Raw genomic sequence first — 26117 nt, 5'->3', positions numbered from 1 at the left:
TTGAGAGTGCCCAAACTCCAGGGAACAGTTCAAGAGAACAGCAGAAAATTCAGCCCCATAGATCTCTCATTAGCAAGGGCAGAGCCTTAGAACCAGCAGCTCTGTTGGGTGTTTGTTAGGAGATCTGGACCAAGCACCCAGAGGTGGTGGTAAACACACCCAGTCCCCCATCATCTGGTCATGCCCCCCTCCCCTGGCTGCCCTTGAAAAGGACAGGTGCCAGAGCCCTTAGAAGCGAGAGAGGACAACACAGGGCTCCCCAATAAAGTGGCACTGCTTTTATTTATTGGGGTTTCATGTGTCTTAGAGGAGTCTGCAAGAACACAGGTTCGCCAAATCCCTGATTTAATAAAATCACCAAGCCACCAGCTGTGGCGAAGTTGCTGGTACCAGATGTTTCCTCCCCCACTTTCCCAGGAGTCACGATGGAGAAAGTTGGGGGAAGGGTACCACCTTCTACAGGATAAGGACGAAGCAAGCCCCTTACCCTAGTGTTCAGGGCACTTCCTGTCCCAGCCTCGGCTGAACTCCTCAGTCTCGGCCACCCACATGCTCCCTTACCCCCCCCCCCCCATCACCACATGGTTCTACTTCAGATTTTGAGGCCTCTGCCTCTGGAAGCTGGTGAGACCCTGAGGGGATCTGGGTAAGGTCAACTAAAAGTGGAAAGGGGTCTCCTGGCCTTGGCACGGGAAGCACTGGCCTGAGAAACAGGAAGGACGGAAGGGCATGTCTTGAGATCAGGGAGGAAGGGACTTCCTGAGACTAGGAGGAGGCCAGGCACTGGGGGGGGGGGGGGAATGCCCCTCTGGGATCAGTGTGATGGCATTGCCAGGGAAGGGACTGGAAGCAAAGCACATTCCTCCTCTGCATCCGTGTCTGTCTGCAGGACCGGCCCCAACAGAGGCAGTGCCAGCATTTGCTGAGTTCAGCAAACAACTCTGAGGGCTTCCTGCGAGTCCTGAATCCCACCCCCCACCCCCACCCCCACCCCGACACATACACAGCCATTTAGAGAGGTGACAGGCGCTGGAGAATGAGGTGGTCAGCACAGGGCTGGGGGGAGGGGGGCAGGTGGTTTGCTCCTTCATCCTCTGGCCTTCTTGCCCCCCCCAGGAAAGCCCCTTCCCCCACTTTCTCTCAGCTCCAGGCTGACAACCCTTCCTGAAACCTAAAAAGGTGACCCAGAGAGCCCAGCGGCACTGAGGCCCAGAGCTCTTTCCCCATTGCCGTCGCTGATCCTCACAGCTGCCCCGTGAGGTAGGCAGAGGCTGCCACCCCCCCCCAACCCCCGGCAAGGGGCGACAGCTCCGGGCAGCCGGTCCTCCGCTCCTGCAGATCTGCCCTGGAGCGCTCTGTGTTCCCGCGCATCCCGTCTCTGGGGCTGTGGGCTCGTGACCCCCCCCCCATTTCCCAGCTGCCTCCAGCATGGGGGCAGCCTCCAGAGCTGCAGAAGATGCCGGAGCTGGGGGGCTGGGAAGGGGATTCCCCCCAGCCCAGCCGCCCCTCCGTGGGACCGCGTGCACCCACGGCAGAGACACGGACATGCCCACGAGCCCCGTCCCCCAGGGACACCGTGTGTGCCCGCGGGTGCTTCTCCCCTGCACGGCGGTGTGCTTGCCGAGACAAGAGCCGGCAGGGCCAGTGGTGCAGGGCACGGCCTCACCAGCCCCCCGCCCCGGCTTCCCTGAGTGCTCCCCTCTCCTGTCCACAATGGGGCAGAGGCGGGGGCCGCCAGCTAAGGCGATGCTTCACCGGCAGACATCCTGGGCCCCGCGGCTGCGGGAGGAGGCCAGCCACGGGGCGCGGCCTCCTGGGGTCCTCGAATAGAAATCATCTGGGACCTCATGGGTGCTGGAGCCGGCAGGCGGGCAGGCCTAGATGAGTCTCTCCTCTGGTGGCACCTTGAGGACACTGTCCATCTCCAGCCGGGCTCCGGCCACCTCCTGCTGGCTGGGGCTGTAGGTGCCCTCGGACTGGCGGCGCTTCCTGGCTGCCAGGACCCCTGACAGGAGGCCCAGGAGGAGGAGGAGGAGACAGGCGCAGGCCGCGGGCACGGCCACCTCCAGCAGCGGGAAGGGCAGGGACAGCGGCAGGCCCTTCTGCGAGAGATGCGGTAATGAGGGCTGGGGCCGCGGGGTCCGTGCCTGGGCGGGCGGGCGGGGGAGGGGGGGTGGTACCTAAACTTCACAATGGTCTAGTGAACGGGGGTGGGGGTCCTCCCTCACTCCCGGGAGGGAGGACAGGAATCTTTGCTTTATTCTGTTTACCAGTAAATTCCAAGTGCCCAGAGCAGGGCCTGCCTGGTAGCACTCGGTAAGGAGTAAAGGAGAAAACAGACGCTTTGCCCAGATTCCCCAGACACGTGCCCAGCAAGCCAGGACTGGCAGTCTCCTCCGTCTGCCCCCAGGGCCCATGCCATGCCCACGCCACCATCCTTCAGCCTTAAATTCCAGCTGCAGGCCCTTCCTTCCCTGGCCAAATTGGGCCCTGCCACCCAGCCTCCCTGTAGTAAACTCATCCAGTCTGAGGCGGTGGGGACTTGATCCCTCCCCATCGCAAAGGGTGGTCTGGTTTCTTAGTGGCTGTGGAGACCACGCTTAACCCCAGTGGGAGGCCTCTCGGGCAGCAGTAGGTAGGAGAGGCTCCCCAGGCAGGTGGCCTGTACCAAACAGGAGCGGAGGGGGGGTCGCGTGGCTGAGGGTGAGCTCAGAATCCACCAGGGTCTGCCCGGCTAGGGAGACTGAGACCAGGCTTTGGGGAGCCCAGGAAACCTCTCCATCTCCGGTCACAGAACTAGGATGCCCCCATCAAAGGCCTGGAACTTTGAAGCCCCCAAATCACAGAATTCCTAGCTTCCAGAGCCCGAGGGTCTCAGACTCACCGGCCCTCCCTCTGTCCTGTGAAGCCTCTCGGCCCACTGGGACCTGGGTCCCAAGTCCCAGTACCCAGCCCTGAAGGAGGAAAGGTATCCTGGACTGGAGAGAAAAGTTCATACCAGCTCGGAATGGGCCATCCCCAGCCTCCACCCCTGGATCCTTCTGGGAGAGCTGTAAAGCCATTTCCTCCCTTGGCCCTGTGAGGAGGGCTGGGGCGCGGGGGGGGGGGGCCAGAGGCTGTAAAGTTCAACTTGAAAGGAAACATTCCCCAGAAGCAGAAGGGATTTGCGGGTTTATGACTGGGGCTGCCAGAAGCCTGTGGAGATCAAGGCTCCTCCCCAGGCTTCCCACCAGCACCCAGGTGGGCTCACTGCCCACTGGGCCTGTGGCGCCGGTTCCGCCCCTGGTGGGGAGGGGGGTCAGGGGGAGGTTCAAGCTCAAGCTACCTGCTGGCCCCCATCAATTGGGCCCCTGCTCAGCTGAGCCTCCCTGGCTGCTCTGGCTCAGAATCGCGGCCTCTCCAAATCTTCCTACTCTAGAATCCTGGCCCACAAACCACTGGAGATTACCGGCTCTTGTATCCACCAGCCGAAATCCCAGAATTCCAGGATCCTGTGGGTCCTGAGTCCTGGTCCCAGAGAGGACTTGGCAGAGCCCAGCTGTTTCACTGAGAGATGGTGGGGCCTCCCGGGCTCGCCCTGAGTCTCCTTCCCTACTACTCCCCACCCCACGACAGGGCTGGTCCAGGAAAACAGCACCACAAGGGCTTTAGGTGCCCCCCAGCCCCAAAATCATCTCACTAAAGTCCAAAACAGGGCGCTCGCCAAGCCCCCCTGGCATCACTCACCACCACTTCACAGAACTGGCCTGAGAACCTGGCACTGCAGATACATTCATACAGCCCACCAGCAGCCCGGCAGGTGCCGCCGTTCAAGCAGGGGTTGGCCTCACAGGGGATCGGACACCTGGGAAGCAGAGAAGGCGAGGCTTGGAAAGCTGCTCCCTCCTGTGCGGCCTCTTGTTCCCCCATCTGCTTCAGCTTCTCAACACCCCCCCCCCCAAACACACAGGTGTCCTTCCACGGTCACCATGCATGGTCCTCGCCCGGCAGGGCCCTGCTGGGTGACTGAGGCTGACTGTGACCTCCACCACCACCCGCCCCTTGCCCCAGCATTCATGACAGACAACGCCCGCCCAGTCAGAAGCGCCGGGGAGCCTGTGTGAGGGCAGCTGCCTGGGGATGGGGACGCCCTCTCTCCGCAGTGGGCCCAGAACCTGCCCGTTCACAGGCTCCCTGGGCAGTCCCGACGCAGGTGGGCTGAGGATGAGGCTCTCAGAACCACCACCAGGCAGCCACCTCCCCCCCGGTGACGGCGTAACAGAGGATGGCCTTGGGAACCCCGGGAGGAAAGAACTCAAGCGACAGAGGTGGGCCGTCTGGCACTGTGGGCACGGTGAGGGCTGAGAAGGTGAGCAAGGATCCACACCCCACCCTGCCTGTCCTGCCTGGAGGGGACCCAGGACCCCCCCCCGCCCGGGTCCCAGGCCCACCTCTGGCCAGCAAAGCCCCCCCGGCAGCTGCAGTTGGCCCCCTGGGGCCCACCCTCACAGGGGCCACCGTTGAGGCAGGTGAAGTTCAGGCTGCATTCCTCCGGCAGGACAGGCAACCTGGGGAGAAAGCACAAAGGCTGCACCATGGACAGCAGGCTGGGGACCTGGCCTGGCCCCCCGCCCCTGGGGCTACCACTGGCCACCTGAGCTGTGGGATTCAGGGCCCACCTGCCATGGACCCTGATAGCGATCATGGAAGTGGCATCTGAGGTGGAAGGGAGGGGGCAGAGGGCTGTCCTGCGGCTCCAGCCCCACCCCCAACAAGGTGTACAACCTACAGAGCCTGGATGGGACCAGCTCCCCAGGCTCAGAGGCCTTTGAGAAGCTGATGGATGTCAGGACTCTCCTTGGAACACAAGCATGTTCCTAAACATAAAACTTGGGCCTGACATTCCTCCTGGGGGTGGGGGAGTCACGCCTCTGCCAGACAACCCTCCATAAGCTTGGCTCCAAAGGGAGCGGGGAGTCAAAACCAAACTGAAAAGGGGGAGCATCAATGCCTCCACCCAGCTCACTCTGGCCCCGCCATCCTCACGGGACTAATGGGGATGAGCATGGGTGGAGGGCGGCCAGGCAGGGAAGCCTCCAGGTTTGCTTCCAAATCTAGCTCTGGGATCCCCCATCCCCTACCCCCCACTCCCAGACAAGAGCGTCATTGATCTCAAATTCAAACTTATCTGGGTTTTATCTGGCAACGCTAGGGGACTGCCGTTCCCATTTCACAGACGAGGGCACGGAGGCTCAGAGAAGGGAAGTGGCTAGTCCACAGAACCAGAGCTGCGGCTGCGGAGCCCGTGGACTTGGGTGCCCCACCCCCCACCCCCCCGCCCCTGCCCTGGGAACCCACCGGGCCCCTGGGGCCCAGGCCGCCCCCCGGCCGTCCGCACCTGCAGCGCGGGCCCGCGAAGCCAGGCGGGCAGCGGCACTCGAAGCGGCCGTCGGGGCGCGAGTGGCAGCGGCCGCGAGCACAGGGTGCCGAGCGACACGGGTCGGCGCGGGCCTCGCAGCGCGGGCCCTCCCAGCCCGGGCCGCAGGCGCAGGCGAAGGCGTCGAAGAGGTCGCGGCAGGCGCCGCCGTGCAGGCAGGGCGACGGGACACACACGCGCGCGCCGTGGCAGCCGAGGCGTGGGGCGGGCGCCCCGGGCCAGGCCGAGAAGTGCTCTCGGGAGCCGGGGGCCGCGCCGGGTCGCGGGCGCGCCAGGGGCAGTGGGAGGCCGCCGACGGCCACGCGACCCAGGCAGCCGGTGAAGTTCTCGGCCAGCAGCACGCGGGCGGCGCTGGGGCCGCGCAGGAAGCCCAGGTCGCCGGCCAGGCCGCGCAGCGCCACGGGCGCCGACGCCCCGTCCAGCCAGAGCAGCCAGCGCGACGCGGCGGCCACCGGGCGCTCCATGGCCAGGCGCACGCGGTGCCAGGCGCCGTCGGCCACGCGCGGCCCGGACACCGGCAGCACCGCCCCGGGCAGCCCAGGGCCGCTGCGCACGCCGGCCGCCAGCGAGCCGTTGCGCACCGCCAGCCAGACGGCCGCGTGGGCGCCCGCGGTGGCGCGCAGCAGCCCGGCCTCGGAGTCGCGCGTGCGGAAGGCCAGCGACAGGCCGCTGAGCGACAGCCCCGACGACGCGTTGTGCCCTCTGAAGGCGGCCGCGGGGCCCTCGCGGAACGTGGCTTCGGCCACACCTGCGGGGAGAGGGAGCGGCGGGGAAGGGCCCACGGGTGACACACCTGCCACCCCCACGGCCCCCGCCCATCTCGAGGGGGGCACACCCACCCACCCATCATTCGATGCCGGGAACCATCGCCCCCACCGCCGTGGCTTCCACTGCTCACAATTCCCTACCTCCGAGAACCAGCTTCGGGCGGCGCTGGGGAGACCCACCCTACCCTCCAGGTCACAGACCAGGCAATAATAATGCCTCTGCCCCCTTCCCTCTTCAGTGGAGTTGCTCAGTCTCATCACTGAGGCTCATTATTCACTGCAGTCATCTTTCTTAAATGCAGATTTTTAAAATGCTGATCGTGCATTTTAATAAAATGCAGTCACTTTCTAAAATGCTGATCATGTCCCTCTCCTGCCTAAAACCATCCCACGGCTCCCCACTGCCCTTGGGAAAAAGTTCTGAGCTGCCTGGCCTACCTCTCAAGGCCCCTCCTGGCAACATCTCGACTCCAACACCCGTAACTGTGTTTCAGTTGTTCTTATAAACCCCAGGATCTTTGCATATGCTGTTGCCCCTCCTTAAAATGTCCTCCCCTATGCCCAGTCAGTCTTACTTGTCCTTGGAAACCTGGTGAATGCTGTCTTCCTCCAGAAAACCTGTCCCTCTGGATGCAGTGGCCTACCCACACTGGGGGCTGTTGGCATGCTGGTCCACTGCCTAGGAGCCCTCAGGGCTTAATCCAGCCTGGGTGTCCAGAACCCAGCATGTGGGCTGCCCGGAGCACACACTCACAGACAAAGCCACCAGGGACCTCCTCACAGGCAGCAGGCGGGAGGCAGGGCTGGCCAGGACACCACAGCTGCTGAGCACACGTTGGCCCCGTGAAGTTGACAGGGCAGGTGCAGTGGAAGTCATTCCAGGTGACGAGACAAATTCCACCATTGAGACAGGGGTCAGGCTGCAGAAAAATCAGGGCAGGGACTGGCTCAGGCCTGGGGCTAGCATCATCCCACCATAACCATCACTGCAATGGCTCTTCACTGAGCACCTACTACAGACACATTAACTCCTCACAAACACATAGAGAGGAAGTCACTATTGTCCCCATTTTACAGATAAAGAAACTGAGGTTCAGAGAGGAGAAGCCACTTGCCTGGCTCATCCAGGCAGGAAATAGAGGAGCCAGAGTTCACACTCGGGCCATTCCAATGCCAAGGCTGGTGCTTTGTCCATGGACCCAAGGACGTCCCTGTCCCCCAAGTAGCTCCTACAGAAAGGCTCAGGCAGCCCTCTGCCTGGGCCTGGGTGTCTGTCTCACACCAAGACTGGGGAGGGAGGTAAGGGGCCCACAGAGGGCAAGAGCAGCTGGGCCAGAGAGATTAATCCTGCTCTGCCACTCTCTACAGTGGGAACTTGGGCAGAGTGCTTCACCTCCTGCCATTTTCCTCACCAGAAGGACATGCTAACCCCCAGAGATGCAGGGTAGACCCTGAGAAAGGGAGCCACCCCTTTTCCTGGGGAACTCACACTGCACGTGTCCTCGGAGACACAGCCCATGGTGAGGTTCCAGGACTGCCTGCTGCCCAGCTCGCTGGGCTGGCTTGAGTTCCCCAGCAGCCGCGGAAAGAACGGGAGGTGGAGGTCATTGAGTCTCAGGTCCTGGAGGCAGCCTCGGAAGGGCCCACCCCAGGGCTCGGCATCAGCAGGGAGGAGCCTCCCACCCACGTGCACCTGCTGCCCCAAGCCCTGCAGCTGGTCAGGCCCGAAGCTGAGCGTCACCAGGTGGCGGAGCCCATCATCCCAGCGCCCAGGAAGCACCAGAGTAGGACTGCCCAGCACCTCAGCCTGGATCTGGCCCTCGCTCAGGAATACTGTTAGGCCAGCTACCGAGTCGTTGGCTAGTTGGAGCAGCAGGCCAGCGGGTTCCCGAGTACGGAGGAGAAAGGACACGGTGAGGTTGGGGCCTGGCAGCTGGTGGAGCAAGAAGGAGGCAGAGCTCAGGGTGCCCCCCAAGCCAAAGGTGGCAGCAGGAACCTCTGCAGGGAGAGAGGGTGTCGGGGTGAGGCCTGTGGGCTAGGGGAAGGCACACTCCCTGCCCCGGGGAGGGGGGCCCACCTGCCTTGCTCCTCACCATCAGCGCATGTAGGACCACTGTAGGGCCGGGGGCATTTGCAGTGGAAGTGAGCCCACATGTCCACGCAGGCCCCTCCGTGGGCACAGGGTGGAGGCTGACACTGCTCACGGCGCTCACAGCCCAGGAGGACAGTCTCGCCCAGGTCCTCGGGCAGCAGGAGGTGCCCGTCCACTTGCACGTCCTCGAGGCAGCCTTCAAAGGCTGTGCCACCCAGCTGGGTGGAGCAGAACCTGGCAGGCGTCGGCGCTTCGGAAGCCATGGGAGCTGGGGCCACAGGACCGGAGGCCACACACAGCCGGGCAGGGCAGTCCTCATGCCAGAGCCGCAGCTCCAGGACGGCCGGGCGCAGCGAAACCTCCACTCCGTGCCAGCGGCCATCATTTAAAGCCAGGTCCGGCAGCTTCAGGGTAAGCCCGGTGGTGTTGCCGTGGCTCCAGAGGGTGGCCTGAAGTGTGCCCCCCACCAGTGCCAGCTCCAAGCTGTCCTGGGTGTCAGCGCGAGTGGCCAAGGCACCAGCAGGTAGTGTGGTGCGAAACCTCAGTGCCAGACCCCGGGGGCCGCCAGCCGGCACGGTTGTCTGCACGGGGCTCCCGGCCACCACAGAGAAGGTGGTATTCTGGCCACAGAAATGTCCGTGGGTACCGGGTGGGCAGCGGCAGGCGTAACTGTGCACGCCGGCCTTGAAGATGGGGATGCAGGTGGCAGCCGGTGGGCAAGTGTGGCCCTGGCAGCCGGTGAGCCGCACAGAACAGTCATGCCCACCCCAGGCCTCCGGGCACCTGCAGACGTAGCCCGCCACGGTGTCATCACACGTCCCACCATGGAGGCAGGGCTCCGACAGGCATTCATCCACATCTTCCTGACATGCCAGGCCTTCGGGAGAGACCACGCCAAAGCTCAGCACTCAAGGCAAGAACGAAGCACTCAAGGCAGAGCTTACATGCCTTTTGGGATGGGGATCTCAGCACCTAGCAACTGAACCAATTCCCAATCCCCAAAGGATTTCTCGTGGTCCCCTAAAGTCCCTGGAGGCTGGAATCCAAGATACCCCTTCCTTTCCCATGTTTGGTGGGTCTCTGTGCCCCATGGATTCAATCCCCTAAACACTCGTTGGTCTCCCCTTTTCTCCCACCCCACCTCTGTCTCACCAGCTCACAGGTCCACGGTCTAGCGTCCTCTACCTTCAACCCCTCTACCATCCATCTCCTCAAGTAGCCAGAGGCCTATTTCTAAAGCATCACCTGGCCAGATTCTCCTGCTGCTTAAGGTCCACTCACTCACCCTGGCACTCAACATCCCTCAGGGGCTGGGCCCTACCAGGCCCTCAAGTCTCAACCCCGCTCCCTCCAGACCTTGAACTGCCTGTTCCCCCAAGCATTTCCTGGAAAACTTTTCCCTGGGGCTTTGCTCATACTGTTTCCTCTGCTTGGAATGCCTTCTCCTCACTTACCCTGCTGGTCAAGCTCCTAGTCATCCTGCAAAGCCCAAATTCAAAGGGCCAGGCCCCTAGGAGGCTTTTTCTCTGATTTCCAACCCCAAGCTCTGTGTCACTCCCAACTCCTTGCCCACTCCCAGACACAGCTCCCCAGAACCCTGTACTGAAATTATCTGTTTACTCAGCTGAGATCTCCTCTGGAGGCCTCAATATGTTCTTGGTGCCCAGCAAAGGATCTGGCATGGCTTTTGTGGACAGAGTGCCAAAATGGAGGAGGGAGTGGGGTGGATGTATGCATCTAGGCTCCATCCCCCAGTCCCTCTGCCCTAGCACCCCCTGCTGACTGTGGAGGGGCCACCTCACCCTCCCCTCCAGAAGCTCCCACACCAGGTGCTCTGGCCCCGGCTTGGGTCAAGAGGCCACAGCCCAAGCCCAGCTCAGCCAGAGCCTCCACAAAACCACCAAGGCCAGCCCTTCCCACCATACCCCAGCTGGAGGAGCCCAGGCCCAGAGAAGCCACCAGGATTTGAATCCTGACCCCAGTCAGCCCCCAAACCCCACAGCCTCCTTTTGGGGACAGCCGGCCACACCTCATCCTGCCCAAGGCCCCAGCCCTGCGTACCTGCCAGGAGCCACAGGCCCCCCAGGAAAGTCCACAGAGCCCACGGCCCCATCGCATTTCCCCACAGATGGCCAAGAGTGGCGGGCGGGTCGTGGGCCGGGGAAGCAGAGCTCCCCGCCTGACCGGCCGCCTCCTTCAGAACCGGCTCAGGAATGCCAGGCCCTGGCCTCCCCCAGGCCGGCACGACCCAAAGGGAGGATGGGGGTGGACGGCGGCAAGGAGCCCAGCCCTACGGTCGGGGTTCCCCTCCCGGGCCCTGACCTCAGATCTGACCTCCCTGTCACCCATCAGCTGAGCTCAGCTGGGGGAGGAGCTGGGCTCTGGCTGACACTGGTGAACCGTAGGGAGTGATACCCCCTCTCTCAAGCCTCCGTTACTTCATCTGTAAGAACCCTACCTCGTAGGGGTGCAGTGAGGAGGGAACGAAATGCACAGAAAGGCTCTTCAGGGGCAGCGCACGCCGTGCTGGGCCCGCAGTGGTGCCTGCAAGACCACGCTCCCAGGCAGGACTCAGGGGGTCTCAGCCCACGGGGGCAGACGATGGGCTTTCCGGGCGGCCACCCCAGGGCGGGGGCCGCTGAGCCCAGCATGTCTGGGCCGCTGAGGTGGGAGGGAGGGTGGTGATCGCCACCTCCTTGCTCTGGGGGGCGGGGGGGGGAGCCAGTGCCCAGGAAGCCTGCCAGGGAGAGGAGCCCGTGTGCCCAAGCAGGAATGCGGGCGGGCACGGGGGAAGTGTCGCATGCATTCCAGAGGGGGCAGGGACACTCGAGGAGGATGTGACGAGTTCTTTGGGCTCACCAGCGTCCGTGGAAGGGTGTCTGCGTGTCTACGCATCTGCTGTGCCCATGGCAGGGAGAGGCTTTCTGCAACCCAACTCCTGCCCCATAGGCCCCAGCTCCTAGAGGTCAAGCTCACCCTTCTATCTGTGATGCCCCCATTTACCTCTTCTGTCCTCTCCCCGCAGGCCCCTCAGCCTCTGCCCGGCCCCTGGATGTCAGGTGCTTAGGGTTCTCTTTGCCCATCACTCCACACATTCTCCTGGACAGTCTTGGCCCGTGGCCCCAGCTGCCAGGACTGCACTCCTGAACCCCGGTCTCTGGCTTTTCCTGGGCGCCAGACCCTGGACCACCAGCCCCCACCCTGGCTCCTCCCTGGGGGTGCTCCACAGACACCTGGACTCAGTATGGGCAAGTACGGACACCAAGCATCACCCAGGGCAGAAGCATCACTGACACCTCCCGCTCATACCTGGACTAACCCCCAGGGCCTCCAGAGTTTCCCCCCTAAATAGTTCTCAACTCACTTAGTTCCCTCCCCTTTCACCTCCAAAGCCCGGGTCCCCGCTCAGCCCCTCTTAGCTGTCACCCGAACCAGCACACCCACCTCCTTCCTGCTCTCCTTGTCCCCATCAATCCAGCCTCCACGCATCAGCCGGAGGAAGCTTCTCACCCCAGGCCCACCGACTCTGCCCTTGCCCTGCCCCGGTGCCCATCCCGCCCCACCCCCCCGCACCTGTGTAGCCATCTGGACAGTGGCACCGGAAGCCGTTGGGCAGGTCCTGGCAGCGGCCTTCGTTGAGGCATGGCTGTGAGGCACACTCGTCCACATCCACGCCACATTCGTCCCCTGCAAGAGGGCCAGCCGGGGTTCCCACCTGGGCCCTCAGAACCAGACTGGAGCTGGAAGGGCCCGTTTTAGAGCTATAGAGACTGAGGCCCAGTGAGACGTGCTGACTCAGGCGGGTGGCACATATGTGACAGGGCCAGGCCTCAAGCGGAGCCCTGGCATCCCTCCCCCCGCATCCACACCCTGGTGGACCTGCTTCCCTGGAAGGGTGGAAGGAGACTCACCCTCAAAGCCGGGGGGGCAGCGGCACAGGAAGCCGGCAGCGTGGCGGAAGCTGAAGGGGCCGGGGAAGGTGGCCCGGTCGCCTCCGTAGAGCGCTGGGTCCGAGCGCTGCAGGCACTGCCCCCCATGCTGGCAGGGGCCCGACTCGCACTCATCCTCATCCACCTCGCACTGCTGGCCGCTGTAGCCTGGGGGCACGCGCGCGTGGGTAGCAGGTCACACGGGGTCACCGGGCAGCCCCCCTCCACTGCGGCCAGGCTGGAACGACAGCTCAGAATATGCTCACCGATACGGTGAGGGACAGACGCACCGAGGACGGTAGGAATGACCATGGCACCTTCATCAGTGTGCTATTACTATTATTGCTAGTACTACTGAGCACTTTGCATGTGTCAAGGCTTCACGGGCTTTACACCTTTACCCTCCTCGCAACAACGCCAGGAGCAGGGGCTACGATCAGCCCTATTTTGCAGATCCCCGCAAAAGTGAAGTTCAGAGAAGTTGCAGCTACATGCACATGCTCCGAGGGCAGGTGAGCCTCGGCGCACACCTCCCCGCCGCCCCAGACTGCGCCCGTGGGGAGCAGACACACACACACACACCTGGCCAGCAGAGGGAGCGGAAACACGCACGCGCACACGCACACGCACACACCTGGCCAGCAGAGGGAGCGGAACACGCACACGCACGCACACACACACGCACACACCTGGCCAGCAGAGGCGGCGGAACACGCACGCGCATGCGCACACGCACACACCTGGCCAGCAGAGGCAGCGGAACACGCACACGCACGCACCTGGCCAGCAGAGGCAGCGGAACACGCACACGCACGCACCTGGCCAGCAGAGGCAGCGGAAGCTCCCGAGGCCCTCGAGGCAGGACGCGTTGTTCGCGCAGGGCGCCGACGCGCACTCCAGCACCTCCTGCTCGCAGCGCGCGCCCTCGTAGCCCGTGTCCGCGCAGTCGCACCGGAACCTGGAGCGGGGCGCGGGGCGCCGGCTGAGCACGCCCGAGCCTCCACCTGCCCCCCCGCCCCGGGCTGTGTGTAGCCCCCTCCCTCCGCGTCGGGACACCGGCCGCCCGCTCACCCAGCTCACCCGTTGACCAGGTCGTGGCACTGGCCCCCGTGCGCGCACGGCTGGCTCTGGCACTCATCCAGGTCCAGCTGGCACCTGGTGCCCCCGTAGCCCGGCGCGCACACGCAGCGGTAGGAGCCCACGCCGTCCAGGCACGAGCCCCCGTGCAGACAGGGCGCCGAGGCACACTCATCCACCTCCGCCTCGCACGTCACCCCTGGACAGGGCCGGAGACACAGACAGACAGATGGACACCCAGAGGGAGGACGAAAGAGGCTCAGGCAGGCCGACCCGAAACCAGCTTCAGACGGCTGCAAGGAGCGGAAACCCGAGGATGCCGAGAGAATCCGTCGGTCCATTCGTCCAGAGCAGGTATTTCTTGAGCCGGCAACGGCAGTGGGGTAGAGACCAGACAGCCGTCCCTCCCTCCCTGAGCTCACAGCAGTGTAGCTGGGGAGACCGGGATTAGGTCAATATCACATAGATGCGGACTGATTTTTAATTGTGATAAGCCCAGCAATGGGAGCGAAGTGGATCCCCTAAAAGCCAGACCCAAGGTTCTGGCCTGGGGAATTGCAGTCAGGGAAGACTTCTTGGAAGAAGAGCCTTTTGAAAGATGAGTAAGCATTCACTAGATTGGGATGGGGCTGTGCCAGCATTTGGCTTCCAGGCTGGGGAACTGGTCCAGAGCAGCTTGTGGCAGGGACATGGTGCCCTCAGAAAGGGGAGCGTGGAGGGTCAAGAGCAAAGGAGAGAGCAGAGGAGGTGAGGCAGGGCTGGGGGCTGTGGTGGCCTCAGGGGCCCCAATCTGGGCTTATCCTAAAAGTTGGAAGCAGCTGAGTTACACGATTCTGTCTACACTGTGGAAGGCTCACTCTGCCAGCTTTGAAGAGAGTGTAGAGAGGGATTCCGTTGGGGAGGGACAGGCCCCAGCGAGAAACCAGCTCCTCCTGGTTTCCCCTGCACCTTCTTGCTTCTAAAACCCCAAGTCCGGGGAAGCCCCTCAGCCCTGGGTGCAACTGAGACAGTTGGGCGGCCTGCAGGGGAAGAGATGTGTGCAGATGAAGGGAGATGGAGAATCTCAGGGTTTGGGGATGTACTGCCTGAGTTCATCCGGGGACCCACATGTTACGGCGGACTCCAGAGGCCCTGCCCCTGCCCCCTATGTGGGGTTGGTCCTGGGGGGCCAGGGACCCAGCTGGCTCCAGCTGGAACCTGCCCCCTTCCCAGCTCAGTGAGCACAAAACACAGCCCCTCCTTCCTGTGACCCCTCACTCCTCCCGCCCCAGTCCCACTCCCACCCTCTGTGCCAGGGGGAGCCAGGCCCTGGCCGCCTGGAATCCCAACCTCCCCCGCCTGGCTCCGAACGGAAGGAGGAGAAGAGCAATGAGTCATGGCTGACTCTGCCCCCGCTCACATCCGCAACTCACCCAGAAAGTGTGACCCAGGGCGCCCGGGCACATCTGGCGCACTCACCTGCTGGCACTCACCCACCTCCGTTCCCACGGATGCACTCAGGGAGCACAGACACCCGCAGATAGAGACACACACAGGCCCTTCGCCTGGCCTCCCTCACACACACACAACTAACACTCCAGACACCGAGACTCTCAAATGGTGAGAAGGATACGGGGGACCGTCTCCAGAGTCCGTTCCAAAGTGCCAAGATCCATCTCTTCACTATAAGCTCCCTCCCCTGGGGCCCAGCCCCCCTCCCCACCCCCCCAGTGTGCAACCCTTGCTCTGAGGTGACTTCAAACTGCCTTCTGCCCTCAGAGCAGAGTTGTCTGAATTCAGGGTTGAACTAGAACCAGGAGTGTCTATACTGCCGTGCTCCCCACTGCCCTGGATGTAGCCTCTCCCAGACCTGTGCCCAGCTGCCCCCTCCTTCCTGGCTTCTGGACAGTCGCTCCGGGATGCTCCTGATTACAGCGTGGATGGGACTGGGACAGGGCCATACTCTGGAGGAGAGAACCAGCATGTACGCATGCCAGTCTGTGTTCTGAGCCCTTGAATACTTGTGTATACATTATCCACCCGCTTGAGACAGCAGGGATCCCTGGGGTACATTCACGTTACAGTTTGAACAAGACCACCTATGTCTCTGCTGGAGCTTTAGGGGCTACCCAGAGGGGAAGAGGGTCTGCCTTACAACCTGAACCATACCAGGGGTGTCCATTCTCTAGAACCATCAGATGAGCCAGACGGCATCTACACTACAGCCTGACACAGGTCTGGAGTGAGTAGATGCTAGAAAGACTGTCTAGACGTGTCCTCATTAAAGCCAAACCAGGTGTACTTGCACTCTGGTCCCACCAGAGATGCCTGGGGGTGTCTGCACCCCCAGCGCCAAACTGAACTCCAGAAGGGACTGAAATAACCTCTGTCCAGTGTCTGTTAAACGTCAGGCACCAGGCGCACTCACACGCTCATACTGTCATCCAGAGCTGCCAGGTTAGCTCGAGAAGCATCCATTCTGTAGCAAGACCCAGAGCAGAATGCCCTGGAGCCTGGGTGTCTCTATACTAAAGTCAAAGCTGAATGTGTGATTTTACACCCTGAGCCACTGATGGGATGGACATTACGGGCCTCCTGCCAGCACGTGAGGCCGTTACCTGCATAACCAAGGGGACAGCGGCACTCATAGCGATCAGCCAGGTTGTGGCAGGTGGCCCCGTGGCGGCAGGGCCGGGATGCACACTCATCGATGTCCAGCTCGCAGCGTGGGCCCTGGAACCCGGGCACGCAGTAGCAGCGAAAGCCGTTGGGGTCTGGACCCTGGGGCACGCACAGAGCGCCGTGGTGGCACGGCTGGGCGGCACAGCCCTGGGGCTCCGTGGGCCCACAGGTGTAGCTACCATTCTCCATAGCCTGGCACTCGGTCCCCGGAGCGCACGGGGCTGAGGCACAGACACTTGGGGTCTCCGAAGGCACCGTTCCTGTAAAGAGAGAAAATGGGCTGGGCAGGGTGGACCAGGACGTTTCCCTCCCCACCCTCGGGCCCACCCCAGACCCCAGAGCCAGAAAGCAGCATGGGCCTGTCTGTATTCGGAGGATGGAAGGAGGGCCAGGGGCTCTGCAAGCCACATCCTCACAACCCATGCACAACTACAGCCGGAGCTGAGACTGGTTCAGGAGAGTCTCCATGAAGAGGAATGGGACCCGGATGTTTGCGCCCCCCCCCCGCCCCCCATGCCCCAGTAGGATTAGAGGACAGGCTCTCTCTGACCCTGGGAGCTTTGCACTCTGCTGGCTCATCCCCTCCCAGCAGAGCCCCTTTGGGGCAGGCACTGTCATGCCCATTTTATAAGAGAGCAAATTGAGGCTCAAGCAAGAAAGTGAAGACTTTTTTTTAAGATTTATTTATTTATTGGGGTGTCTGGGTGGCTCAGTCATTGGGCATCTGCCTTCGGTTCAGGTCATGATCCCAGGGTCCTGGGATGGAGCCTCACGTCGGGCTCCCTGCTCCACGGGAAGCCTGCTTTTCCCTCTCCCACTCCCCCTGTTCCCTTTCTCGCTGTATCTCTCTCTGTCAAATAAATAAATAAAATCTTAAAAAAAAAAAAGATGTATTTATTTCACAGAGAGAGAGAGAGAGCACAAGCAGGGAGTGAGAGACGGAGAAGCAGACTCCCTGCTGAGCAGGGAGCCCGATGCGGGGCTCCATCCCAGGACCCTGGGATCATGACCAGAGCGGAAGGCAGATGCTTAACCGACTGAGCCACCCGGGCGTCCCGAGAGTGAAGACTCTTGCCTGAGGTCTCATGGCAAGTTAACACTGGGACAGCCTTCAAGCCTATCACATGTTTCAGCCCTCCCCCACCCGCCCAGAGAGGGGGGTCTTCTCTGGGTGTCCCCTTCTGCAGCTCCGTTTCCTCCCCCGGGGGGGGGGGGGAAGGGCTCCTTCCACGGTCCCCTCCACCTCTCCTGCTAGGGGTCTGGCAACTCCATCCCCGGGTGAAACCGGAGATGGAGGACTTCAAAGGCAGGGACTGGGAGCTGGGCCCCCCTCCCTGTCCTTCCTCCCAGCCGCCTCGGGCCTAGAAACCTCTCTGGGAATCCCTGGCCCTCACGATATCCCGGGCCTCAGCAATTGCCTGACCAGCTGGCCTGGCCAAGGTCACAGGGTGCAGGGCAGGTGTTGAGACCTGCTGACTGACAGCTGGCTCAGGCCACTGCTGCCACCACCACGCTAGAGGGTCACCTGCCAGTCTGGAAGCCAAGCCTCGGGGAGGGCCAGCCCCCTCCCCTCCTGAGAGCCCGTAGCGCTGGTTAAGAACTTAGGCTTTGAAGTACAACTGCCCTGGGCTCAGATCCCTGCTCAGTTACCGGCTCTGAGACCTTGAGCAGGTCATTTCTCCTACTGAGCCTCTGTCTCACACGGGAGAGGGGATGGTAACAGGGCATGCCTCGTGTGGGAGGATTCAAAGCCTCAGGTACTGCCGTTGGCCACTCGCAGGACCTCAGTAAGGGCTGGGGGAGGGGAACCACCCATGAGCAGGAGGCACCCCCAACCTGGGGCTCTACGAGGCGCCCCTCCCCTGCCCATGTTGTCATCCAGACACTACCCAGGCCCAGAACAGCTTCAGGCCCTGCACCTCCCTTCCCCCACCTTGGTGAAGACCCCCAGATAAGGCTCAGCGTCATCCACATTCCACCAGGCAGGGCCGTCCACTGGCCGACCCCCCGCCCTTCCCAGCCGGGGCCCAGCAGGACGGGGGACAGGGATATGGAGACACAGACCTCGGCCCCAGGGAGAGAACCTGACTGCCACCACCGAGTGCCCAGAGCACCTGGTACAGCTCGGGCATGCGCTCACTACTCCCCGACCGGGGGCCCTGGCGCCCAGCCGGGGCTAGGCACATTGCAAGGGGGAAGAAGGTCTGAAACACTGTAAGGCCAAGATGACCCGTAGGGCTCTAGTGTCCACAGCCCCTCTCTGACCACAGTTCCCTCCCCAGCTCAGGGCCTCCATCCCAGCCCCCTCTCCCAAGCCTGGTCATGTAGGAGAGGGCCGAGGCATCTGGGCCTCTCGGAGGGGCTTCTGGGCAGCTCATCTTTCTTTTTCCCACCCCGGCCACTGTGGCTGATCTGTTTAGAGCCACATCCTTTAGGGATAGATGGCCAGATGAGGGTGGGAAGATAGTCTGATGGAGGTGGGAAGGTAGTCTGATGGGGGTGGGAAGATAGTCTGATGGGGGTGAGAGTGGATTGAGCTCTCTTAGGAAGGGACAGAGGTTTGGGCATCAGAAAGGCCTGGCTTCTGGAGTTCGAACAGTGCCACCTCATGGGGTGCTGTGAGGAGCCACTCAGGGGACAGGAGTGAAGGCCTGGCACCCAGTGAGCTTTCATGAAGGGCTGTGGCCATTTTAATCAGGGTCCCTCAAGCCAGCACAGCCCAGGACCGCAAGACAGTAACCACAGCCTCCACTCTGAGGAGCCCTGGCTGCCGGGTCCTGCACCAGGCGGCCCTTCATTTAATGCCAACAAGGCACTGCTCATCTGTGTGGCCTAAGGGACCCCCACCCGAATCTGGGGCTTTGCCCCAGTTCAGAGCCTTCCATTTCAGAGCGGGTGGGACCAGGCTGGGGAGACAGGGCATGGGGGAAATGGGCCAGGCGCTGCATCGCCATGGGAGCAGGCGGCCCGTGGCCCTATATGCCGGCAGCCCACGGAGTCCGGCAGCCCACGGAGTCCAGCAGCAGGGGAGGAAGGGGCTCCTGCAGTCAGAGCCAGGCGGAGAGGGAGGGCGCTGCCTATCCCAAGAGGCACACAGTAGCACCAAAAGCCTGGATGGGAGAGACAACCCTCTTTCTTGTGTACTCCCAATTCTCTTCATGTTTACCTTAGGAGATGGGTAGTGCTATTATTCCTGTTCTACAGCTGAGGGAAGGGAGGCTCAGACATGAGGGGACCTCACTGTCCCACAGCCTGCGAGGGGCTGGAATCCAGACCCAGGTCTCGCTACTCCAGAGCCTTCACCCCTGGGGTTCTTGAACCCCTGGCTTGTATTAAGAATACAGATTCTGCGGCATCTGGGTGGCACAATCGGTTGAGCGTCCGACTCTTGGTTTCAGCTCAGGTCATGATCTCAGGGTCGTAAGATCGAGCCCCGCGTGTCATCGGGCTCCACGCTCAGGGGGAGTCTGCTTAAGATTCCTCCTCCCCTCTAAAATAAATAAATAAATCTTAAAAAGGAAAAGAAAGAAAAGCAAGGAAGGAAGAATACAGATTTCTGGCCCCCCACTCCAGACCTAGAGATTCAGAGCTGTCGGGCCTGGGCCCGGAGAATCTGCACTGCAGCATACTCCCTGGGGAATCCTTTGCACCTGGAGGCCCGGGAACCGCTGGCCTCGGTCCTCTGTCCGGCAGGAGTGAGACCAGAAGGCCAGGCTAGCCCTGGGCTGAGAGGCAGGGAGGTGAGGGCAGTAGGGCAGCGGGAGGGGGGGTGGGGGCCCTGGGCCAGGCTGGGGGCGTGGCCTGTTGCCAGGGTGACGAGGGGCCTGTGCTTATCTTTACAAATCCCTCCTGACCTCTCAGGACGACCTGGCAGGGGAGGGATTAACTGACACACACCCCTCCCCTTCGACCTGCTGCCCCGTCCCGGGAAAGGCCCAGATCCCACTGCCGGGAGGGAAATTCTCTCCCGAGAGAGGACGATCTTGCTATGATAACAGCAACTATTTACTGAGTGCGCACTATGGGCACCAGGCCGCGCCACACATCTTGCCTCTATGATTACATGATTACAATTGATTCAAGCCAGGAAAGGTGGGTGCTGTTTTCTAACTCAGAGAGGTTATAAACTTGCCCCAAATCATCCCTCAAAAAACTAAGAAGCAGGTTATCTCCTCCAGACTTCTGGAAGGTGCACATCTCCCAAAGCATGTGAAATTCCCACTCTGCAAACTCGACATTGCCACCCATGCATTGTCATTTTAGTGCATTCCAGCCCAGCCTTCCCCGGGCACTGGAAACAGTCTCTGAAGGTTGGCACAAGGGTGGAGGTTCCAGGGTGGGCCTGGGCAGAGCGGTCGGTCTGCCCTCTTTAACCAGAACCGGGCCGTTGGCAGTCCCACTGTGCTTTGGGTCCCACTCAGTGCCTAGTAACTCCTACTTTATGTGCACTTATAACAGGCCTCGTGATAACTGCTAACAACTGAGGGGAAGTGTTTACTGAGGGTGAGTTTTGAGAAGCTTCTTGTCTTGACCTGCAAGAAAAAGAATATTTCTAAGAAGTGGCCCGAGATCTTGTAAGATGTGGGAGCTCCTGCCATAGGGGCAAACACTGTTCATCTAATCTCACTAGGCCCCAAGGACAGGAGTGACTACCCACTGCCTCAGAGCCACCAGGAAAGGGCTAAGTTACTCTAACAAGATGGGACAGTTTGGAATACTCTTCCACAAAAATGTTTACGCCCCCCTCCAGGATAAAAGAGGGGTCAATATCGATAATTTTGGTAACAGTAGTGGTGACAATGACTGCCAGGATTCACCGCCCACCCTGTGCCTGGCACTGGCCTATCCCAGTGTTTCCAGACCTCAGTCTCAGAGCCCAAGGCCATGGAGACACTTCCCTGCGGGGGATAAGACAGACCTGGTGAGGCCTTGCCACCCAAACAGGCCGCTTTTATGAGTGGTCTCCGGTCTAAAATGTCCTCGGAAACTGGGGCTTGCAGGCCAAACCTGAGTTGGAGAACCCCTGTGTTTTCCCAGCAAATTCTCGGGACGCCCTCAGAGTTAGCTCGTTGGCCCCCCGAAGGGGCAAAGGCGCAGAGAAGGGACGTGGCTTTCATAGGCTGGTCTACACACTAGCTCCGCGACCCTGGGCAAGTTCCTGACCCTCTCTGGGCCTCGTTTCCTCCTCTGTAAACTGGGGCTGTTAGAGCTGGCCCCGCAGAGCAGTGGGGAGATTCTCAGTCCATCATGTGGGGCGCCCGGCTGGCTCAGTGGTAGAGCCTGTGACCCTCATACTCAAGGGTGTGCATTCAAGCCCCATGTACTTTAAAATCTTTAAGGGGCGCCTGGCTGGCTGCATCGTGGAGCATGTGACTCTTGATCTCAGGGTTGTAAGTTCAAGCCCCATGTCGGGTGTAGAGATTACTTAAAAATGATAAATAAATATTAAAAATCTTTAATAACAACAACAACAACAACAGCAAAAACCAAAGTCCATCACGTGAGTCCGTTAGCATAGTATCTTCCAGGGGGTGGCTGGTGGTGCTATTTATTCATTGACCAACAAACGTTTACTTGGAGCAAACGCTGTCTAGCCAACCAATCCTGGATGCCGGTCCACATGTGTGTGGCACCCCACTCTGTCCCTGCCTCCTTGCCGCCGTCCCACAGCCCTCCCCCCCTCCCCAGGGCTGGTGGGAGGAGGGGCCAGACGCAGGGACGGGAATGGGGCTGCTGCCCTTTGTCAGCCAGGCTCCCGGGCTGTGAGAGCCCAGCATGTCCCATTGTACTCCGAGATGCTTGGTCCTCTCCACAGAAACCAGCCAGGCTTTTGTGGCAGAGTGGGCCCAGGATGGAGGGGCTCAGCTCAGGGCCTGGCAGGCCTGAGTGGCAGAGCCAGGGGCCCAGGGCTTCCAGAAACCCAATCCCCTTGGGGATGGAAATTACTTTTCAAGTGACACCACCGTCCCCAACCCCTCTCCTCCTGGCAGCCAGGCCTCGGGTGCTGGCATCCAGAAGTGCTCACGCCCACGGTGCCCTCACCCCAGCTTTTGAGGATCCCCAGGGAGGGGGCTCCCTGCACAGAAATCATAGTGCGACAGGCTGCCCCTGGGCACCCCAGCAGGTGGGATGGAGATGAGCGTGTCACTCAGCGGCCACTTTTTCTGTGGCGTCCATCTCCTTTGTGTTCACTCTGCCCCACGGTTCACGTGAGTGTGTGTTTGAGTGTGAATGCACACGTCGCTACCCGCACACACCAGTGTGTGTGCGTGTGAGTGCACGTGCCTGTGGACCCCTGTTCATGTGGAGGTGGGGTGTGCCCTTGTGTGTGCCACACCAGCGTGCGGGTGTGTGTGTTTGCAGGTGTGAGTGTGCACATGGTAGGGCAGGGGGCAGATAGCAGATCCACACACCAGGATTTCAAGCCCCTCATGGGCAGAGAGCAGGCCCTCGGCTCCTCTCCTGAGCCCCAGATTTGCGTCAGGAGCCCAGCTCCTAAGCCCCCATCCCTGCCTGAGCCTCAGTGTCCTCCACTATAAAATGGGGTCCTCATCCTCCCGGGGGGCCCTTCAGGGAGGAGGAGATGAAAGCGTTGTGAGCCAGGCCCCATGAATGGGGAGGAGGGCCCCAGGTAGGGGTCTGGGGAGGCCTGACCTCCCACCCTGGGAGTCTGAGGGCTGGGTCTCCCCCCAGCCGGCAGTGAAGTGCAGGCCACCCGCCCTGGTTGGCTCCCTCCTCCAGCAGGAGAGGCGGGGTCAGGGGACTTCCCAGGCCTGGCCCCGTAGCTATAGTGACCAAGACAAAGCGTCCCCCAGACCCCCCAGGAAGAAGTCCAGGCTGCCTGCGCACACGTGAATCTTCTCGGACAAAAGCAAAACCGTTTGGCGAATGGGGTCTGGCTTAGGAAGCCCTTTCAGCTGGGTCTGGGAGTGCCGGGGAGGGGACAGCGGTGGACACACGTGCTCCCAAGTGCCTGGCCACCCCCCAGGGGCCCCAGAGCACCCCTAGCCCCCAGTGCAGGCAAGGGAACACACACGTGGAGGGGATGCAAGTAGACGCCCCGCTCCCCGGCCTCCTTCCCCCTCCCCACAGCGATCCACTGGGCTGGGGTCTGCTGCCCCCACCCCGGGTCCCCCTGTCGAGAGCTAAGACACAGTTCAACCCACTTGACAACTTATGTCCCACAACTTGTGCTAGGACGCAGCCCACCACACCCAGAAAGCCCCAGATAACGACTCACGGCTCACCCGGCTCACAACTTTAAGGCACCCACAGCCCAGCGCCTCACAGCCCAGCGCACACGGGCAACAGACTCTGGGACGAGGCTCACACTACCTGCAGCTCCCCACGCTCAGGCCTCAGCCTGGGACTTCCCAGCCCCAACACCCCTCCCAGGCCACACCGCCCATCCCACGACCCCTTCACAAAGGCCCCCATGCCACACAGCAACCCCCACGGCCCAGGACACCCTCCCCTGCACGCAAGGTGGCCCGCAGAGCACACCCCTCTGCACCCACATCTTGGCCTGTGCCCAGCCCCGCAGTCGGGCCTGGCACCCACACAGACAGCCCCAGGGCCTGGGGTATCTGCTTTGGGAGAGAGACCCTGCCCCAGTCCACCCCCCCACCCCCACCCCAAGGCTTATGCCCCAACTCACCACCCAGGAGGGTGAGGGCAGGAGCCAAGAGCAGCAACCGCAGCGGGAGAGGGGCCAGGGGCCTGGAGACCGGGGTCCCAGGCCTGGCCAGCGCCATGGCAGCGCGCTCAGCTCCCGGCTGTGGGAACAGGCGGCCTGGCTGGCTCGGCACCCCCCTCTCCCTCCAACCAGCACTAATGCCGTGGACAGAGGCCCGGCCCCTCCCTCCCTCCCCTCCCGTCTCCTCCCCCACCGCAGGCCCTCCCAGGCTGCTCCTCCGGGAGTGGATTCTAGAGGAGGGGTCTGACCCACCCCATCTCCCCGAGCCCCAGGGCTCCAGACAGGCCTCAGGGGCCCCTGCAGGTCTGACCTGGTCTTCGTGCACCCCCCCACCCCCCCCCACCCCCACCTTTCAGGTCTTGCTGCCTCAGCCTCCTGGCTGGGGAGGATTTCTCTTCTTTTCCCCAGATGATGCCAACTACTCCCAAGTCCTAGGTTATCCCACCCTGCTGGACACGCCCCCATCTCTTCTCAGCCTGGGCCCCCCTCCCCAGCCCAGGCCTGAGCAGCCAGCAGCCTCCCAGACCTCCTCTCTGTGCAGAAGCCCCAGTGCTTCCCACCCAGCTTGTTTCCTCCCGGTGCTCCCCACCTGAACAAGGTACCCCCACCCTGCAGCCAAAGCCCCCTTCCCCTCCCCACACTCAGCCCACCAGCTCCTGGTGGCTCTTCCTTCTCACTGTCTCTTAATCCCATCCCTCCCCTAGACCTAACAAATGACCCCTCCCAGTGTGGCTCTCAGGTGGCCCCTGGCTCCTTCCACCCTCACCACTCCCTCACCAGCCAAACTGCACCTTTTCCATTTCTCCCCTTTGGCCTAAATCTTTGCCTCTGCCATTTGCAACTCTGGAAACCTCACTGCAATCCAAGGCAGCCCATTCTACTGAGTGTCAGTTCCGACTAAGCAAACTTTCCCGCTCCCCTGCTGGGAAGTCCTTCTTGTTGTCTAACCTTACAGTCTCTTGCTGCACTTGATGTTTGCTTGCTGCAGGCAAGGGAATGTTGTTTGCTTGGGGGGGGCGGTTCTTTGGGGGACCTGGACGCAGGAATCCAAGCCATCTCAAAGCCACTACAACATCAAAAAGCAGCCCATTTTTTCCTCCCCTGCCCTCAGCTCCAGGGGAGGAAGAAACCCTTGCTGCAAGGACTTTCTGAAGCTAGCCACTGGCCTCTGCCAATGCACCCCATTTGGTTTAATTCAGTGATCACAGACTCGGGCCACCGAGAACCTGCGCTGAGCTCTGGGATGCGCCCTCACACCCGGAGGGCACGGTCTGGAGAGACGGACCTGAGCCGTGAATGAGGGAGCTCAGGCTGTGCTAGCAGGTCCATGGAAAAGCAGGGAGAAGGGCAGTGGGCATCACACGGCGCATGGGTGCCCCATAGCCACCCTGTGCTCCAACCCTGGCAAAGGGAGCCAAAGACCTGGGTGGACCCCTCCTCCACATCCCACGCCATCCCCACCTGGAGTCTTGTTTCCTCTGGGGTGGGAGGTGCTCCTTGGTCTCTGCGACCCTCCTCACTCCCAAACCACCTTTAATTCCCTGCCTCTCACATACCAGGATCTCCCCACCGCCACCAAGCCCCTCTCCACTCTGTGAGAAAAGCACAGACCCCACAGCTAAATAGATCTCAGTTTGAGCACAGCTCTACCACTGATCGGCCGAGTCATCTCAGCACGTGACTTCCTTCCCTGGGCCTCAGTTTCCTCATCTGTAAAATGGAAATAACAGTTCCCACCTTGTAAAGCGTTAATGAGCTGAATCGGCAGTGCAACTTCTGTCTGTTCTGTGTCTCAGAGGTTCCCGAGAGGTCCAAGCAGCCCGGGGAGCGGCGCACAGGAGGACGACAAGGCTCCCACGGCCCCGCGGGTCTCCGGACACAGACATCCGCGCTTTTGCCCTGAGCCCTGAGGTCAGGACTCCAGTCCAAACTCCCACCCGCGCCCGCGCCCCTGTCCTGCAGCCGCTGTGCGCCACCTTGTGGCCAGACCCGGGAGTGTCCTGCGAGGTCTGGAGGGCGCTGGATGGGCGGAGGTGGACGGGGAGGGAGGGATGCAGAAACTCAACAGCGCGGGCGCGGGAGCCCCTGAGAGCGAGAAGGGGCAGGCGGGGGAGACGCGGCTTGGCAGGAGGCCGAGGTCAGACGGGGCAAGCCGTCCACACGCACTCCCCGTTAGGGTCTGGAGAAGAGACAGTGAGTGGGCCAGCCCCGCTGCGGAGATCCTCCCCACTTGGGGGGCAGGTGTGAGGAAGGGGAAAGGGGACCTTCTTTTACCCCCCTCAACAACACAGCGTTGTCCCCATTTTACAGATGAGGAAACGGAGGCTCGGGGAGGTGAGATTGGCTGCTGGGGTCCCACAGCTGGTCTGTGCGGGGGCAGGATTCGAACTCGGGGCTGCCTGACACCGGCCCTTTCCACTCCTTGAATCTTTAACTCCAGGTTGAGTAGGTATGCTCAGTAATCCACTCTGCTCACGAA

At 61.7% G+C, this 26117-nt stretch overlaps 1 protein-coding gene across 1 annotated transcript; it reads right to left on the bottom strand.

Moving 5' to 3' along the window:
- Positions 1-193: 193 nt before the first annotated feature.
- CRB2 (crumbs cell polarity complex component 2) lies at positions 194-23731 on the bottom strand. The gene is made up of 13 exons (XM_036107883.2): positions 23600-23731; positions 15879-16202; positions 13285-13480; positions 13023-13162; positions 12187-12372; positions 11849-11962; positions 8277-9152; positions 7673-8181; positions 6938-7103; positions 5378-6164; positions 4431-4547; positions 3727-3844; positions 194-2102 (listed from the first exon to the last, which is right to left on the bottom strand). The coding sequence occupies exons 1-13, from the start codon at positions 23694-23696 to the stop codon at positions 1878-1880; spliced, it is 3855 nt and encodes a 1284-aa protein (XP_035963776.1). The 5' UTR covers positions 23697-23731; the 3' UTR covers positions 194-1877.
- Positions 23732-26117: the final 2386 nt, after the last annotated feature.

This window comes from Halichoerus grypus, chromosome 14 (assembly GCF_964656455.1).
Source record: "Halichoerus grypus chromosome 14, mHalGry1.hap1.1, whole genome shotgun sequence".
Lineage (NCBI taxonomy): Eukaryota > Metazoa > Chordata > Mammalia > Carnivora > Phocidae > Halichoerus > Halichoerus grypus.
This window is presented reverse-complemented; position numbering and strand designations above follow the sequence as displayed.